This window comes from Cariama cristata, unplaced genomic scaffold, assembly GCF_000690535.1.
Source record: "Cariama cristata isolate BGI_N322 unplaced genomic scaffold, ASM69053v1 scaffold7313, whole genome shotgun sequence".
Lineage (NCBI taxonomy): Eukaryota > Metazoa > Chordata > Aves > Cariamiformes > Cariamidae > Cariama > Cariama cristata.
The window spans coordinates 14,535-30,658 of NW_009608868.1; the positions used below are offsets into that span (position 1 = coordinate 14,535).

General features: G+C 42.1%; 1 protein-coding gene across 1 annotated transcript in view; it reads right to left on the minus strand.

The window, feature by feature from the left end:
- GCN1L1 (GCN1 general control of amino-acid synthesis 1-like 1 (yeast)) overlaps positions 1-16,124 on the minus strand; it is a gene marked incomplete at its 5' end in the record, with an annotated part of 40,365 nt that overhangs the window by 8,586 nt on the left and 15,655 nt on the right. Inside the window, 23 exons of the mRNA XM_009697314.1 lie at positions 735-878; positions 1,145-1,237; positions 1,683-1,844; positions 2,262-2,426; positions 2,766-2,981; positions 3,136-3,253; positions 4,014-4,156; positions 4,519-4,715; positions 4,824-4,962; positions 5,112-5,180; positions 5,906-6,126; positions 6,457-6,636; positions 7,149-7,263; positions 7,567-7,688; positions 8,301-8,547; positions 8,739-8,933; positions 9,902-10,067; positions 10,783-10,853; positions 11,268-11,457; positions 11,641-11,768; positions 12,515-12,658; positions 13,144-13,224; positions 13,507-13,688. Of these exons, the coding sequence (XP_009695616.1) occupies positions 735-878; positions 1,145-1,237; positions 1,683-1,844; positions 2,262-2,426; positions 2,766-2,981; positions 3,136-3,253; positions 4,014-4,156; positions 4,519-4,715; positions 4,824-4,962; positions 5,112-5,180; positions 5,906-6,126; positions 6,457-6,636; positions 7,149-7,263; positions 7,567-7,688; positions 8,301-8,547; positions 8,739-8,933; positions 9,902-10,067; positions 10,783-10,853; positions 11,268-11,457; positions 11,641-11,768; positions 12,515-12,658; positions 13,144-13,224; positions 13,507-13,688 (3,488 nt within the window). The remainder of the gene's footprint in view (positions 1-734; positions 879-1,144; positions 1,238-1,682; positions 1,845-2,261; positions 2,427-2,765; positions 2,982-3,135; positions 3,254-4,013; positions 4,157-4,518; positions 4,716-4,823; positions 4,963-5,111; positions 5,181-5,905; positions 6,127-6,456; positions 6,637-7,148; positions 7,264-7,566; positions 7,689-8,300; positions 8,548-8,738; positions 8,934-9,901; positions 10,068-10,782; positions 10,854-11,267; positions 11,458-11,640; positions 11,769-12,514; positions 12,659-13,143; positions 13,225-13,506; positions 13,689-16,124) is intronic.

A 16,124-nucleotide genomic window follows, 5' to 3' on the forward strand; every position in this document is an offset into this window, starting at 1 on the left:
GAACCGATTGCTGCACAGGTCACTCTCCAGCTGCAGAAGGGCTAATTTACACAAATTAGAGTAGCTCCGTCTCCCCCATCTTACTCACCCATCAGAGACTGTGGGTCTTGTCACATAACATTTTTTTTTATTTAGGTAGTTTAATGCTGTGCATCATAATACTAATTACAAGCACGTCTATGCATAAGTTAGAGATCTCCAGGAAGACTTGGGGCTAGAAGCTGATCTAATGGGCACCTACAGCAGAAAGACAACAGGGCTCCGTCACTCTCTTTCCTAATTCACCAACTTATGGACATGTCTATCCGCAATCACAACTCCAGGATGTTCTCTGGAGTCCAAATACCAGATGTTTTGGAAAGCAGTACAGGAGGAGTGCTGCATGCAAAACAGGAGATTTCCTCCCTTCAGCCCTTTAATCTCTCAGTCTTCTATACCAAGAATAAATACAAAGTTAACTAGACACTCTGGCAGTTCTCCAAGAATAAGTAAGAATTGTATCTTGTTGCAGGCCAAAGAGTCTTCTATATGGATACAAATAGATTTGGAAAGCAGACGGTTTTTGACTCACAATATGCCACCAGGCAAAAAGACTCATCCTGAAGAAGCTAATGGACTGAATTAAAACCTGCAATCTGTGAATCTAGAGAACACAGATTCTGTGCTGGGAAGTAAACCCGAAGCACTATCTTCAGGCAACCTGTCATAACAAAGAGCTGAGCCGTGCTACTTGCCAATTGCTCTTCACTGGTCCCCAGCTTCTCTTTCAGCGCAGACATCATAGCAGGCAGGATGACACTCAAGTGTCGTGTCAGAGCGTCCCCTGCCACTGATGAGAGGAAAGCTAGCACACGGGTGTTCACAGGGGGAGTAGTCAGCTGAAAACAAAACAAAACAAAAAACACCACAAAAAAGTCAGACAAGCAGAAAGTGTTTTCAGAAGGAGTCTCACTTTATCTACAACATGAAAAATTCCTACATATAAAGCATCACAACCCAAATGACAATATTTTGAGCATAAAATCAGAAGAAAATTTCAAACTACACTAAAATTTTGGCATATCGGTCCAAAGAAAACTGGCAGCAAGCAGAGGAAAAAGCACAGTTTAAAATTTTCTCCAGTTTAAAATGTTTCCAATTGTACCTTTGGCACCAAATAAGGCAGCACTACACGGCTCTTGACAGCCATGACTTGTTTAAGACCATCCACAGCAAAGTCAGATGTCTCTTCGTTATCCTACAGGGAAAGATAAAATTACAAACCTGAAGGACGATTTGTGACACACCAAGCTAAACCCTATTTCAAGTGACAGTTTACCATGTGATCCCATAACCAACACACAAGTCCTTCTGCCCCAAAATGCTCTCATACTATATAGCAAAAACCCAAACCAAGCTCTCCTTTCACATCAGAAAGATTTTCCATATCAGGCATCATGGCCCAGCAACTTCAGCAGGTGACAACGGCAATTCCCTAGCAGAGCCAGATGTAGCAATTCTTAAGGCCTACGCTTTAACCACAAGATCTTCCCTACCAATGGCTCCATGGAGGAGACAAAATAGAGCTGCCATTCCCTGGAATGTCAGCCACTACAATCTTGCTTCTCCTTTAAACTAATTATTCAAAACCTGTCCCACAACATCATTAATCAAGTTGTTGACTAATGCTGAGCAATGCTTACCAGCTGCTTCAGCAAAAATGGCAGGATATCTTCAAGAGCTTGATGTCCAATTGTTGAATGCAGCTGTTCAAATGTTTTAGCTGCAGCCTCTCGGACTTCTTCCAGAGGGTCACACAGTGCTTTTCTCACTGTAGGAACCAGGGACTCGGAGAAAAGCAGTACCTAAAGATGTACAGATAAAACTGCAGAATGTCTAAAGCACAACAGACACGTGCATCTCAGTAAAGTAGCTAAGAATGCAGGATTTGCACAACTGAAACCAAATTGCAGTTTACTTGAAATATACTGGGGAAAAAAGCAGGATTAATCAACACAAATACTTGCAGTGCCCTAAGGCTACCTAGTGGGTGATTTCTGTTATTATATCTCATAGAAGTCAGAACTGTGCAAAGTTTTAAATTTACCAAGATACAAATGCATACATTTGTCTGAACAGCACCTCATGTCAGTTGTAAGCCCTGAATTCAGTCCATAAAACAAATCCAGCACTAGCCATATTATTCTGTCTCAACTACAACACCTGCATCGTAACATCAGTATCTAGGAAACTGGAGATTTCACCTTCTACATAGAACTCACCGCGTCCCTGCTGGTAGATTTCATTATCTCACTCAATCCAATGCAGACTCCTTGCCTCTCATCACTCTTGTCTGACCTCAGTCCATCTTCCAGAATAGGAATGATTTCAGGAAGGATCTTCTCTCCTAACTTTCGGACAAGGTCTCCTAATGTCCGTGCTGCAACCTGTCCCCAAAAATGTATTAATTAGCTATTTTCCCGTTTTATAAAACTTAAGAAGGTGAACTGTGAGCAAATGTAACTTTTGATCATAAACTACTGTTCACAGTATAGACAGAGTAGAAGGAATGGAAACACTACTATTATAAATAACCATAGAAAACTAGTTTTACTGTCATCACAGTTGTGTTCAGCAAAGAGAGAACTCAGACATACTCATGCTCAGAACAGTTAAATTAATGTCAGCTTTGGAGTGATTTATAGGAAAGAATTATCCTGTGTTCTTCAGGAATTAAGTTTCTATGGTCACCTGCAGTAACAGGAAGGCATTACTCAATTTCTCACCGTTCGCTTATCTGCACAAGTACTGGCTAAGAATTTCAGCAGAAGCCCAAAGAGGGTTGGCAAAATTTCACGCAGTGTGCGAGGAGTGTTTGAGACTACAATCTTCCAGACGTGTAAGGAGGCTTGACGCACTACCAGCTGGGTGTCAGAGCGGCCCATGTACAGCCCTGCCAGCACCCTGTTCCTCCTCTCCACACCAAGAGCATTAATAATAGCCTGAAAAGAAATGTCACAAAATTGTATTATCCACTCTTGAAACTTACAAAAAGAACAAAATACATGATTATTCAATACATCTTTCCAGCAGGCTTTCCATGCTGATTTTAAAAAAATAATTAAAAAAAGGCACAACAGACAAGAACAGTTTTACCTTGTTTGACTGGGCTGTTCCGAAGTTGTCATCCTCTGAGGCAGTTTCTGTGGTCATTTTTCCAGTGACTCCTGAGATATGGAATAGAAGATCTCCAAGGAGCTGAACTGAGCTAAACCTGGCAACGGGAGCAAGTCAAGGGTTACAAACGGGGTACTGAGGCGGTACCTGTCCAAATATGACAGTACGTCAAACACAGACGTGAGCAAAATGCAAGACAAAGAGCTAGGTCAGCACTGAAATGCCGCATGGGCTGATATGCGAGATCAGTCTGCTGAGAAGAAGCGTGCTAAAGAGAAAGGGAAGGAATGAATTCCAAACTGGAAAGGGCTGAGAGAATTCCCATATCAAAGCAATGAATAAGGGAATAGCCTGGACTAAAAAGGAGCAAGACACTGCCAGCATCTGTCTCAACCCAAAAGACATTCACCTGGGATAAGTGCGCTCATCAGTGCCCAGCTGACACAAGCCGCTTGGTACAACTAATTTTTGAGCAATTGCTATTAGCTGTGAGTGCTCCACTGCACATCTCCATACACAGGAGAGCAATAACTAACTCAGCGCTTTGAGAAATGAAAAATATATGAGGGCTAAATATTGCCACATCAACTGCCTTGGAAGTGCATTTCAGAGTCACCACCAGAATTAATCTAGTAGGAATGCTTTGGAGGTACCAGGAAACCGGATCCATGGCCGGCGGGGTTTTGCAGACTCAGTGCTATAAGGAACCATATTCAAATCAACAGGCAAAAAGAGAGACTTGCTTTTGCTTCCCAGGAAGTCTCTGCATTTCCTTGAGGAGCAACGTAGAGTATAAATCACACCAGTTTTTCAACCACGGAAGAGAAACGTCTGTGGATAAGATGGTTATCCCTTACCTTATCCTCCACAAGTCATCGAACAGGCCATCCTCAAGCTGTGGCAGGAGAAGCGCAATGGCAGTCTCAGCATACATACTTATGATTCTCTGGCCAGCGCGCAGGGCTGTGTCCCGGACAAACTCGTTCTCATCTGCCAGTGCCTGAACAGGGACAGAAGAGTGTCTGTGAAAGCTGGGGTTTTTCAGCACAATATACAAAACCAGCAGGAAGAAAACAAAATGATGTTTTCCCTCTCAGCCATGAAAAGTAAATGAACTACAGAGTTGTGAATGCACAAAGGTGATTTCAAGAAATTACTAGGGACTACAAACAAAAGACAGCAAGCAAATAAGTTGGAAGAAGAAATCATTTATAACTTGAATTCTATTTTTTTTTAATATAGTTCAGCAATACTGGAAAAGTCTTTGCACGTCCCACAATTACTGGAAGTGATGTTTAAAACACTCTGGATGCTTCTTTTTATCCTGTAATAAATAAAACTCTTCAGGCCTCTACTACATACCTTAAGGATACAAGGAATGATGGGACCAACATAGGGAGTGAATTTGTCTCCAAAGGTAATTGGCAAGTAGTTGAACATCATGATATAACCATCTCGTACATGTGGAGCAATATCCACTTTACTGGCAGTAGCTACAATCTCTGGCATAAGTTTCTCCAGCTTTTCTACCCCCAAACCAGCCATAACTTCAGCCAGACCTGGGGAAAAAAAGCAGGTAACAGAGCTGATATACACAAGAAACAAGCAGCTAATCTGATTTAGTAGGAGAAAGTCCGAGCTCAGTATTCAGACACAGCTGTCCCCACCTTGCGCAGCACCAGATCGATCCACTGAGCTCTGCTCGTATGTCAGTGTCTCCATCAGCCATGGCAACAAATCCTCAAAGCACGATTCTCCCATTCCCTTCACCATGGCTCCCAGTGCCTTTGCAGACACTGTACGCACCTGACAGACAAAAGAAACAGAGATTTGCAAAATATCCAGTCAAAGTTACTAAGACAGATGTGTCAGACTGATTATAGATCTACAGAAGATTAGGACAAAGTCTAACCTAATGCACTGAAGGACAAACTGTATTTGTACAAAAGACTTACCTCAGGTACAGGATCCAACAGAGATGCCTTTAGTCCAGGAGTCACACTAGGTAGGTAAGGAGCCAGATCCTGAAAAAAAGAGCCCGCAGAGTAAGAACTAGATTCAAAATGAGAAACAGAAGTCACCTTCATGTAAAGGGCGTTCAGCCCCTTATTATTAGCAATCACCCTTAACATCCTGAGAGTTTAATCAGTTGCTTTCACAATCCTGCAAATAAGCACACTGAATTGTTCTGCAAGTCCAAGAAACACCACTAGTTCTGTGCAGATCACTCAAAGCCTTTTTGATGCTCACTCCCAACACAGCACTTTGTATCGAAGGAAAATCCAACGCTTTAACATTTACACAAGCTTTAAAGGTAGAGATTATCAGCACAAAAATCAAATGCAGATCTTTAGCCTACAGTGAAGTTCTACAAATACTTTTCAAACAAACCCTGGATCCATTTATAAGCAGCTGATCTGTGTTTCACTGGTACTGGCTTTGCTTGTTTGTTTGCTGAGGCATTTGTTACATGGCAAAAATTACAAGACCTTTTTGCAGGGATAAATCTGGTAATAACTAGATGACCAAAGTACAAAGCCAACAGTCTTAAGCACTTGAGAACTGTCACTGTCTTTATAGCCATGACCTGCTCATTTACATACATTTAATTAAAGAAGCTGTGTGGATTCTAGTATTGTCTACCTTAACAGCATAATCCCCAAACCAAATAAATTCTCTCCAGTGCTTGCTCTGTTATCTCCTACACAATAAATTCAGCATACAGTGAGAGAGTGTTTTAGCACCGTACCTTCTGATCAGTCAGGGAGTACATGTTCCCAATGATCTGGGCAGCCATTTTCCTGGTGTCTGTGGAACGATCTTGAAAAGCTCTCTGAACAATTGGCATGATCAGTGCTAAGGACGGAGCATCAATGAAATGGACAAATTTGGTATCCAGTAGAGTCTGCAGACACTTCTGGGTCTTCCTGGAGGGGTCAGTGAGAGCATCCAACAGAACTGGAGCAATTGCTGAACATTTTTTAAAAGGAAAGAAAAGACTTTATTTGTACATAAAACAAAAAACGCATGTCGGGATGAGCTGGTGTTCTCTCATGGGATGTTTTAGATCCTTCTAAAGCAACTAACAGCATAGGGACAGAGGAAACCCTATTAACATTAGCTGATGAAACAGAAAGGAGCATTCAAAAAGCCTTGAAGCAGACAGCCGCTGTTAAGCTTCCATGTTATACTTTTCTAGAAGTAGTTTCATTTCTATTGAAGTTTGGATTTAACCTAAACATTGTGAACATAAACCTTGCTATTATAAACCACGGTCATAGAGATGCAGAAGGTTCTTACCCAGGATCTCTGGATTCCTGATGACAGACCCAATCTGCCTGAGAGCTTGCTGACCTGCATTCTGCACCTTCACATGAGAATCTGTCAGCACTTCAGTAAGTTTCGGCACAATGTTGGGTAAGCAGGAAGAGAGCTGTTTGGGAGCACAGTACGCCATAGCCCCCAGCAGTTCCACTGATCCTGTGCATGAGGTACACAAAAAGAAAGGGAAAGGGAAAAAAAAGGAAAACAAGAAAACACAAAACAATACACAGCATTAAGAAGAGATATGAGAAGATGATCACATTTACCTCAAATTCAAATCTACCAGTTGGAGAACACACAGAATGGCTGAAATGCATTAAACCACTCTATGCCACTTAAAGACACTAAAAACTCTTTTTTTCTTTTCTTTTTTTCCGTTTCTATTTTTTTGTTCCAGAGAAAAGAAGCGAGGGAGGAAACTTGCAGCTTCTGGAGTATTTCTAGAGAGACAGGGGGTAACAAGTGTCCCTTGAATCTGCTGGGGGAAAAAACTTGCTCAAACGTGTCAGGGAACTCATTTATATCTCAAAAGCTGTAAGTTCCACAGTCCCTTGTGAGACAATAAACTATCATGGCCATCTGCAGGGATGAAGGAATAAACAAGGGGAATGGCAGCAAAGGGAACTGTGGGTTGTTCTCAATCCTGTCAGTCAAATATTGGTCCGTACCAGCTTTAGTTCTCCAAGATTCCTCTTCCAGTGCTGCAAGAAGTGATGGCAAAACCAGCTTCACTCCATGAGTACTCAAGTTGCTCATCACGGCTTTGGCACAGTCATCTGCAGCCTCCAAGGGGAAAAGAACGTTTACAAGCTGTGTCACAATGCATCTTTTTCCTTCCTCAGAGACTCAAATGGGAACAAAGCCTTCATGTAAAATAGTGTCTAAGTACAATGATGCAGCAAGTCAAGTACCTCCCAATTAATGGCCAATAAAATAAGATGCTTTCAGTTATTAAGATCAAATTATTATTAGCGGTGTCTCAAGGGATAGGTCAGCTTCTCAATTTGCCTGGTTACAGGATTCATATCCACTCCATTTCAGTTTTCTCTTAACACTCTATGTTCTCAGAAATTTAAGGCACCTTACCTCTCGTACGTACTGGTTCCCATCTCCAAAACAAAGCAGCAGGTGAGGTAGCACATGAACCACGTAGGGCTCAAAGAGCTTTCCAAGCATGCTGCAGAGCATCTCGAAGGCAAACAGAGCCCCTGAAAACCCAAAAAGGACAGTCAGAGGAAAACACTTTATTTAAAGGGGATGGAAAAAGAAGATACAATTCGCCAAATATCTGTAGAATTTCTCCAAAAGCCCTCAAATCTCACAGCTGAAAGTCTCTTGCCTTCTTGCACTTGTGGCTAGTGCTGTAGTGGGGATTTCTGGTCTCAGGAAGGACAAGAAGCCCAGTAGCATTAGAAAACATGTAACAGTCCCCTGAGTCCTAGTAACCAGAAATGTGGACAGGAAAGGTAAAAAAAGTAGGCTGTGAGAGCCCCTGTGGACCAGCTGGAGTGGAGTCTGTCCTGTCGCACAGGCAGCAGAAGCCACCCTAGCAACACCTGCCTTTGAAAACAGGAGGGAAGAGTGCATGCGTATTGTCTAGGACCAGAAACCCTTCTTCCACCACAATGAGCAATTTTAGGACACTACACACAATCAATGGCCTCAGGACAGACACTTCCCACTCCTTTCTGTGCAAACTTTAGTAAAATAAATGTAGATAAACCAAGCACAGAGATTCAGGGATCATTTGATCTGACCACAATGGTAGTAGGTACAAGACAAATACTAAATATTTGGAGGGAGAATGTTTTGTCCCTTACCCTCACGCCGTCGGAAGTTCTTCTTGTCCTGGATAGCATCGGTCAGTGTGGTCATCATCTCCTGCTGCTTGAGAGAGAGGATGCCAAGGCCTTTCACCAGGCCTGCCAGCCCATAAGCCGCACCTTTCCGCTCGGCATACTTATCAGACTCTAAAAGCAGCTGCATTAGCTTCTGTATCATTCCTCCTGCATCCTCCTTAATCGCAGGCACCAGAGGTGGTAAACAACTTGCCACTGACTCTTGAACCTGTAAAACAATCCACCAGCTATCAGATCACAAAATATTCATCACCAACATAACTTCCCCCTAGACTGGTACCCACAATGACAGCTTTCGGTCACCAGAGCCATTTTTCATCTCTCTGACATCCCCAAAATCATCATAGTGTTAACCTGCCTCTGTGTGGAACCCGAGAACTGCTCCAAGAAGGCACCTACCTGCTGAGATGGTGTGGACAAGGCTGCTATCAGTTTGCCAACAATTGGTTTCACTTTAGGGTCACTCTTGTCCAGATGTTTTGCCAGTGAACCCATCAGAATTACCACGCTTTGCCTGACAGCATCATAACTGGCATCATTAGGAGCATTTTTCAGGAATTCTTCAAACACTGGCAAGAGAGAGTTAACATTGTCCTGAAAAACAAAACCACAGAACTTGCCACTACAGTCCACTCAGAATGAGATTTGCTATGCTCAGTGGACTTGTTTGTTCTTCTCTGAGCCAACAAACTGAACAATCACACTGTATTTACAGTTCATTTAATGTGTCACATCACATTACACCTTGTGCCATCCCAAGAGGCAACAAATATTTCCTGCTAGAGAGAAATTAGCTCTTAAAAATTAGATCCCCCAAACCTGCCAGCATGATGTTCTGCCAGAAGCAATGCAAGCTACTAGGCAAGACTGCTAGCCTAAACATCCATGCCTGCTCCTTTGCTTGCTCCATTCGCAAAGGGAGAACAGAAACATAAAACAAACTTCACACTGCTTTTCTAAGAACAGAAGGAAAGAATGAATAATAGGAAAATAGTCCAATTGTCTTGGGCTTAACAGGAATGCAGAGGGCTGTCCAGAGGAGATGACTGGCACATATGAGGACATCAGAAGCTGAGCAATCTACACCCCACACACTTCCCCCATCTAACACTGCTGGAGAAGGGCTAGCAGCGAGAAGAAGGATGGCTCTCAATTCTCTGAATGACTTCAGTTGTTTTCAGTTTAATTAAGTCAACAATCAGCAAACTTTTATGTTCTGCTTTCCATGAGGCCTGAAAAGGAATTCTGACCTTCCCAGGATTAAAAGATTAGTGGTCTGATTTTACTTTTATTACTCCAGTTTTATACCATTTTAACTCCAGTTGATTCAGGGCTATTTCTTTTTTATAGCAATGACAGGGAAGAACTACACTTAGGCAACACTAGTCACTAACAGAACACACAGAAATTTCCATTACATGAAAGTTTTCAGCTGTTACAAGTAACAGCAAGCTCTAAGAGATTTTAAAAAAAAAAACAAAAAATTCTATGGGTTCCAACACATTATCTACATTTTCATTCCATCTTTTTCCACTGCTAGAGAGAGAAACGTTCAGACTTACTTTGCCATGAGTGTTGAGTGTTGAAAGAGCTGCATCTAACATGCACTTCCTGACTTCAGGACTGCGATCATTCAGAGCATCCGGTACAAAAAACTGAAAGAGGGGCTTCACCTGAGAACTGTCCAGATGCTGTGAGAGCTTGTTGAGGGCCAAAGCTATACCACACCTGTAAAAATGGTGAGCTTGTAAGCTTACTGACTTTTCAGAGAATTTGCTTGAGCTGACAATCACATTTCCTATCAGTAGTACATGCATTTCATAACATAACCCCGTGCTGCAGGTTCCCAAAAGGATAACAATCCTTCAGCCATCTAATGACTTTTATCCTGATTAAGCATTACAGATACTTGGGCCAATGAAGACAGACATCAGGATCACTTCATCTAGTGCTGCAATACAGCAGCTTTACAACAAGGTACATCAGCACTAAAGAATAGATTAGCTTAAGACAGGTAGCGAACAAGATGATCTCCAATTAAACCAGACAAAAAGTAATTATCCAAACTGGCATTTGTCCAGTTCATTAAGGCTCACACCGCTGCTCTTGAAACAACCATATAGAGGTAGGAATACAGTAAGATAAGACAAAAACCAGACAGTCTGAGAGGGAAAGACTCTATTCTTATGAGGACATAGAAAAGATAGCATCCAATACTTTAACGGAACTGAGAGCATTTCAGTTTGGCCTGCCCAGCGTGCCCAAGGGGCACAACTACTATTTGTCAGAAGGACACAGGAAACGAGCAAGTCAATACAACTGCATGTATTTTGTTCCTTTAACATTCCCTTATTTCTCCACTGCCTGAACTTCTAAATAAAAATCTAGAACATCTCATTTGGATGCACAGGAAGTGATGAGATCAATCTGAAGATGACTGTACCTTGCTTCCCACTGGTCAGGTGGTGATTCAGATATCATTCGTCCCAAAGCATCCAAAACTGGAGGTGGCCTCTGGAAGGAGAAAAAAAATTCATCAGAAAGCCTTTTCCACGGACACACACGCACAGAAACTGCCAACCATACCTGCAACGCCACTTTATAATACTGCACAGAGGTATGATACCACTAGCAGAAAAGCATGGTAAAAAAACAAGCAGAGCGCTAGCTTAGGCCTAGAAAGACTTAGACCAACCCTGCTCTGCCAGTCTTCCTGTATCACCTACGGCGTATCTTCCACCTGTAGAATGGTGCCATTACTGGCTCATAACTTGAGGCTTAAGACATTAAAGTCTCTGATAAGCTCAAACACAGCAACAGTAGGCTTCATGCACATCCTCAAGACAGACAAAAGGAAAAGTGATTAATAAAAAATACAAATAAAGCACAAGTTTGTGCCTGTCAACCCCTTAGGACAAGAGTACTTACATAGAGCTTCTCCTGGTAAATCTCTGTAAGTTTATTCATGACCTCTGCTGCTTGGTTTCGATACTGAGCTACAGCTCTGGAAAGAGCTTCAGCGCCCGCTTGCCGCACTGCCTCTTCATGGTAGATGACATCTTTGATCAGCAGAGAACAGAGGTCAGGCTGCAGCTCCAGACCCATGGACTCCCACAACCTGCAGTGCACAGAGAGAGGCGACGGATCACCCTTCAGCGAGAGAAGCCCCTGCTACAGGTAAATATCAGGGTGATCTAAAGCTGTGCTCCACCTGCAGGAGGCAAAGCCCTTGCCAGTGGAGCTCCACGAGGCGAGTAGGAGAGGTCCCCTTACAATCCAATCAGCCAGGAAGAACTCTTACCTCTCTGCCAGCTTCTGAATCTCATCTTCAACATCAAACTTTACTACCCAAAGGCGACGCAACAGATTCAGTCCATTCTTTTCATCACTGTCTGGGGTTGGTAAAACCATTTGTAGCTCCATCAGTCCCTGAATTAGTTTACAGGAGAAACAGTGCAAGGATCTGATTTTAGAAACAGATGCTTTAACACACTTAAAACTTTTGCCAAGTCAAGCTCTCAGTGGTTGGAAGTGTCAAAATTCATGTTTGCTTGTGCAGTACACTGCCCACGTTGATCAAGGGCTTCCTGTTGCTAATAGGTGAGATGGTGAAACTCAAGAATAGCGCTCCATCGGCAGGTTGCAGAGAGGCAACTAGGCACTAGGTTGTGCTCCGGTGACTACAGTCTTTGCTGCTTCTAAGTACAGAGAAGCCAGCTCAGGTGAGCTAAGTGGAAATTTGTTTCATGGCCAAGAAAACCAAGCACTCTTGGTTTGTTTTGGGTTTTTTTCTTTCTTTTTTATGTTCTCAGAAGTGACTAAGCCTGAAGATTTCCAAAACCACTGGGCCCAATACAGGCATAGGAATTTTTTGACAGCTTCTCTCTTTAAGACTAAGCTCTACGCAATTGTAAACAGAAGGTATTAAGTTGTCGTAATTACACCTGTTTTAACAAAGCAAAGGTGTGGATAGACCCAGAGTACTCCTTTTTGCAAGATAAATCCAGCCTAAAGAGCATTACTTAGAGCATTATTGTCCAGTAGCTACTGCCTCCTCCTGCAGAGTCACTGCCCAAAGATGAGTATCAGAGCTGAAGCCTCTCTTCAGCGTTAGACAAGATTCACTTTCCAAAAAATTAAGGAATTCAGCGCAATCCTGAGTGATTCCCACCTACCCTGAGAGCTGCATCTCGAACATTCATGCATGGAGATTGCAGGGCCTGAAGTAATACATCGATCTCCTCCTGTTCTGCATAGGCACAGCCGTCCTCCCCGCTGCTGCTTGCGCACAGGGTCGTCAGTGCATGGGAAGCCAAAACCTAAAACGCCATGAGGAAGTATTAAAAATTCCACCACTGACTTCTACTTTTGTCAAAGCAAGCACAGGGTGCGGGTTGACTGCTATCACAACAGAAGAAATTCTCAAAGAACAGTGACAAAAACAAGAACTGACAAGTTCAGTCCAATTGTTTGTCTTTTTGTTATTACTGACCTTTCTGCCATCCCATCCCTTAGAAAAAACACTCAGGGGACTGACTACTGAATGTCTTTGACAGAGCAAGACCTTAGAGAACAAATAAAATGTCACCTGTGGAAGACTGAAGAATATGTTTGGTGCAATAAAACCCACAGGAAAAAAAAAGATGCAGACATCTTATTCCAAGAATAACATAAACACAGGAGAAAATAGGTAATGTATCAACCACCAGCCTCAGAGGCTTAAACCATGTGGGTGTATTTCCCTCATTTAGGTGCTGATGAAACTCAGGCAGAATCCTGACTGTGGTTATGAAGCCAGGCTCACCTGTAACCGTGGAGAACCCGTTCCTATCACCCGGGTCAGCAGAACCAGCATGTCCCTCCGGGGCAGCAACTCTGGGCCATTCTGAAAGGTTCAGGGGAGAAAAGGAGGAGGGAAGAGAAAAAGCCTTATATCTTGTGACTCCAAAGTACCTTGCCTGTGTATGACACTCCTTATAAACGTCACAATCAAAACCCTAGGGCTGGACAGGTAACCAAAACCCGTGACAGAAAACAGTCTTACATTGTTAACTTTAACTTGTAGAATTAATCTGCTTTGTCCAGTTTACACATTGGCCGTTTCATTCCATGCCGCATCTGAACAACTGTTGAAGGAGGTCATCTGATCCCCACAGCTCTCACCTACCTCATCTACCAGCAAAGCCTGGCCACTTGCTGATGATCTCAGCTGAGCATGGACCGTAAGGATCTGCAGAATCTTGACGAGGAACTCCTCCTTGTCTTCGATGTCATGGGGTGTATCAGTCATAACCGTCTTTAGAAGAGGAAAGACTAAGGAAAATGCTGGAGCTGATAATGGGGCAGCACCTGCAAAAAGGAAAAACAATCCTGTGAGCATAGCTGATCCTCTCACGTCTTTGTTTTATAATATCGACTGGTATAAAACATACACCTGGGTAGCTCATAACGGATATGGTCAGCTTCAGCCTTGTGTACAAACATGCTGAGTGACCCTAAGTAGTTCTATGCCCCTAGAAACACCGGGTCTAAAGGACACTGTCTCATGTGTACCTGGACTTAACCCACACAGACAATGCTTAGCCTCTTCAAAGCAGCACACACAGCTGGCTCCCTGTTTAGCCTCTACCACTTCACCACTTAATGGCAGCAACAGTATGGCTCCAACAGTGACATCTGGCGTTTCAGCGTTAGGTTAACGGTTAGACTTGGTCTTAAGGGTCTTTTCCAACCCAAATGATTCTATGATTCTACCTAATGTTGTTGTTGTTGCTTGCTACACCAATGAGCTGGCTTTAATCGAAGTCACATTAGGATTCCAAATTACTTCCAATGCTTCAACAGTGTGGAAATACACACTGTAAAGGAAATTGAAACAATTCAATGGATTAAAGTAGACAGATAGGTAAAACTGACATTTTGTCTATCCTGGAAATACTTGTGGGCAGTGACGGTCAGGACAAAATCAAATCCATCACACAACCAAAGCTGAAATAAAATCTATTATTTAAAGTGCATTAAATGTGTGTGTACACTCTGAGAATTAAAATGAATTAAATTAAAAAAAAAATTACTTTTGAGTGGGAGGATCCACACAGGGATCAATTTAACTAATTCACTTTTAAAGTTCATTTGTGCCAAAGTAAGGGCCCGTTTGCCAGCTACATTCCCTTTCAACACTTCCCACCAACCTAGCTAACCTGTCATTCTAGTCTTCAGCTGGATTCTTGAGAATAAGGTTCCTCTAATTCTGATGCAAGTCTCAACTCCCCTCCTCCCTTGAAAAAATTAAAGCTTTTGGATTCCTGTTGTTAAAGATTTTGCTCCTTCCTTCTCACGGAGGCTTGGCTATGGGACATAACAAATGGTCCTTACAGTCCTCCTGTTAGTCCAGTTAAAATTCAAGTATTAGACATCTAGGCAAAATGTTTGCTTTCCACATCCTATCTGTGCTGTCAGAGAATGCCAGATTTTAAATTTCTAAGATGCAGATGAAGAGCACTGCAGATACAATACTGCAGTATTAGTCAGCCTATATAGGGCACGGATACTGCAAAAGTAGTTCAAGGGAGAAATATTAAATATCAACACACTGTGAGCTCCTAACTATTTAACATGAATAGCTTAGGTAAACCCCCCTCTATTTCTGAAGTGGGATTTTTCTCTCTGTTTGCTTTTACACATTTTTTTAGGGGGCCCTTTTTTTTTTTAATTATTGGCCAGATATTTTCAGGCTTAAGCATCTGTCCCTCTATAGGCAGCGGAAGAAAGAAAGCTTTATCTGAGAAGATAAATGTTTTATTAACACAGTAGCTGGTATTGACCAATACCAGAAAGATTACAAAATGTATCTCGGCATTTCAGCAATGAATGATAAATTTTAGCATCCACATCATAAAGCAGTATGGTGTCTCTTAGGTCTCATGGTAACCTAAGAAACTAACCTCTACTAAATAATATTGCAATACTACACTCCAAAAAAACTTTGAAAATGACAAAAAATCATTTGGGAACATAACATGACTTGTCCAACAAAGTGCTATGGAACCTACTTCTGTTCTCTCGTAGGAGTGAAAAAAAAAGATCAGATATTCATTTAATTACGCACTGTAGGAAATCTTGAAAGACTGAAATACTTCCACTACTTTCTGGAAATAAGCCTGAAAATGGATTCAAATATTAATGAACTTGCACTATGGAAATAAATTGCGTAGTGGAGACACTGAATTATCACTGAGATGTTCAGCACTGAAGTGGTGCTCAACACGGTCAACTGCTCCTACTCAGCTGGGAAGATAACACGTGCCAGTGTCACACAACTGCGGATCTGACTGGCAACAGAACAGTAAGAGGAAAACTGAACTACTGGGGTAAGGGACCAAACAGAATCCTACATTTCCCTTAAAAAATTATAAACCATCTACCACAGCAGCTTTTGATTGAACTGTACTCTTCTCCCCTCTTCTGTACTATTATCGTCAATGTAGTGGTACAAGTACTTGTGCACCCCACCATGAAGCAGATTCTGGAAGTGACGTAGATTAAAACTAACCCAGTGGAAAAAGAAAAAAAAAGAAAAAAGAAAGCAAAAAAAAAAAAAAAATCAAGAAAAAAAGGTTCATTTTAATGCAGATCATATTCTTGCATTGTAAAAATATTGGTGTTTGCCTTCGTGTTACAGAGTGCAAAAGAACTGCTGCTTCTACAACCATGCCAAAATAAAATATTCATGAACTGCAGCACTACATAGCAAACAAGCAGAGGCCACAGGCACTTCACTGCTGA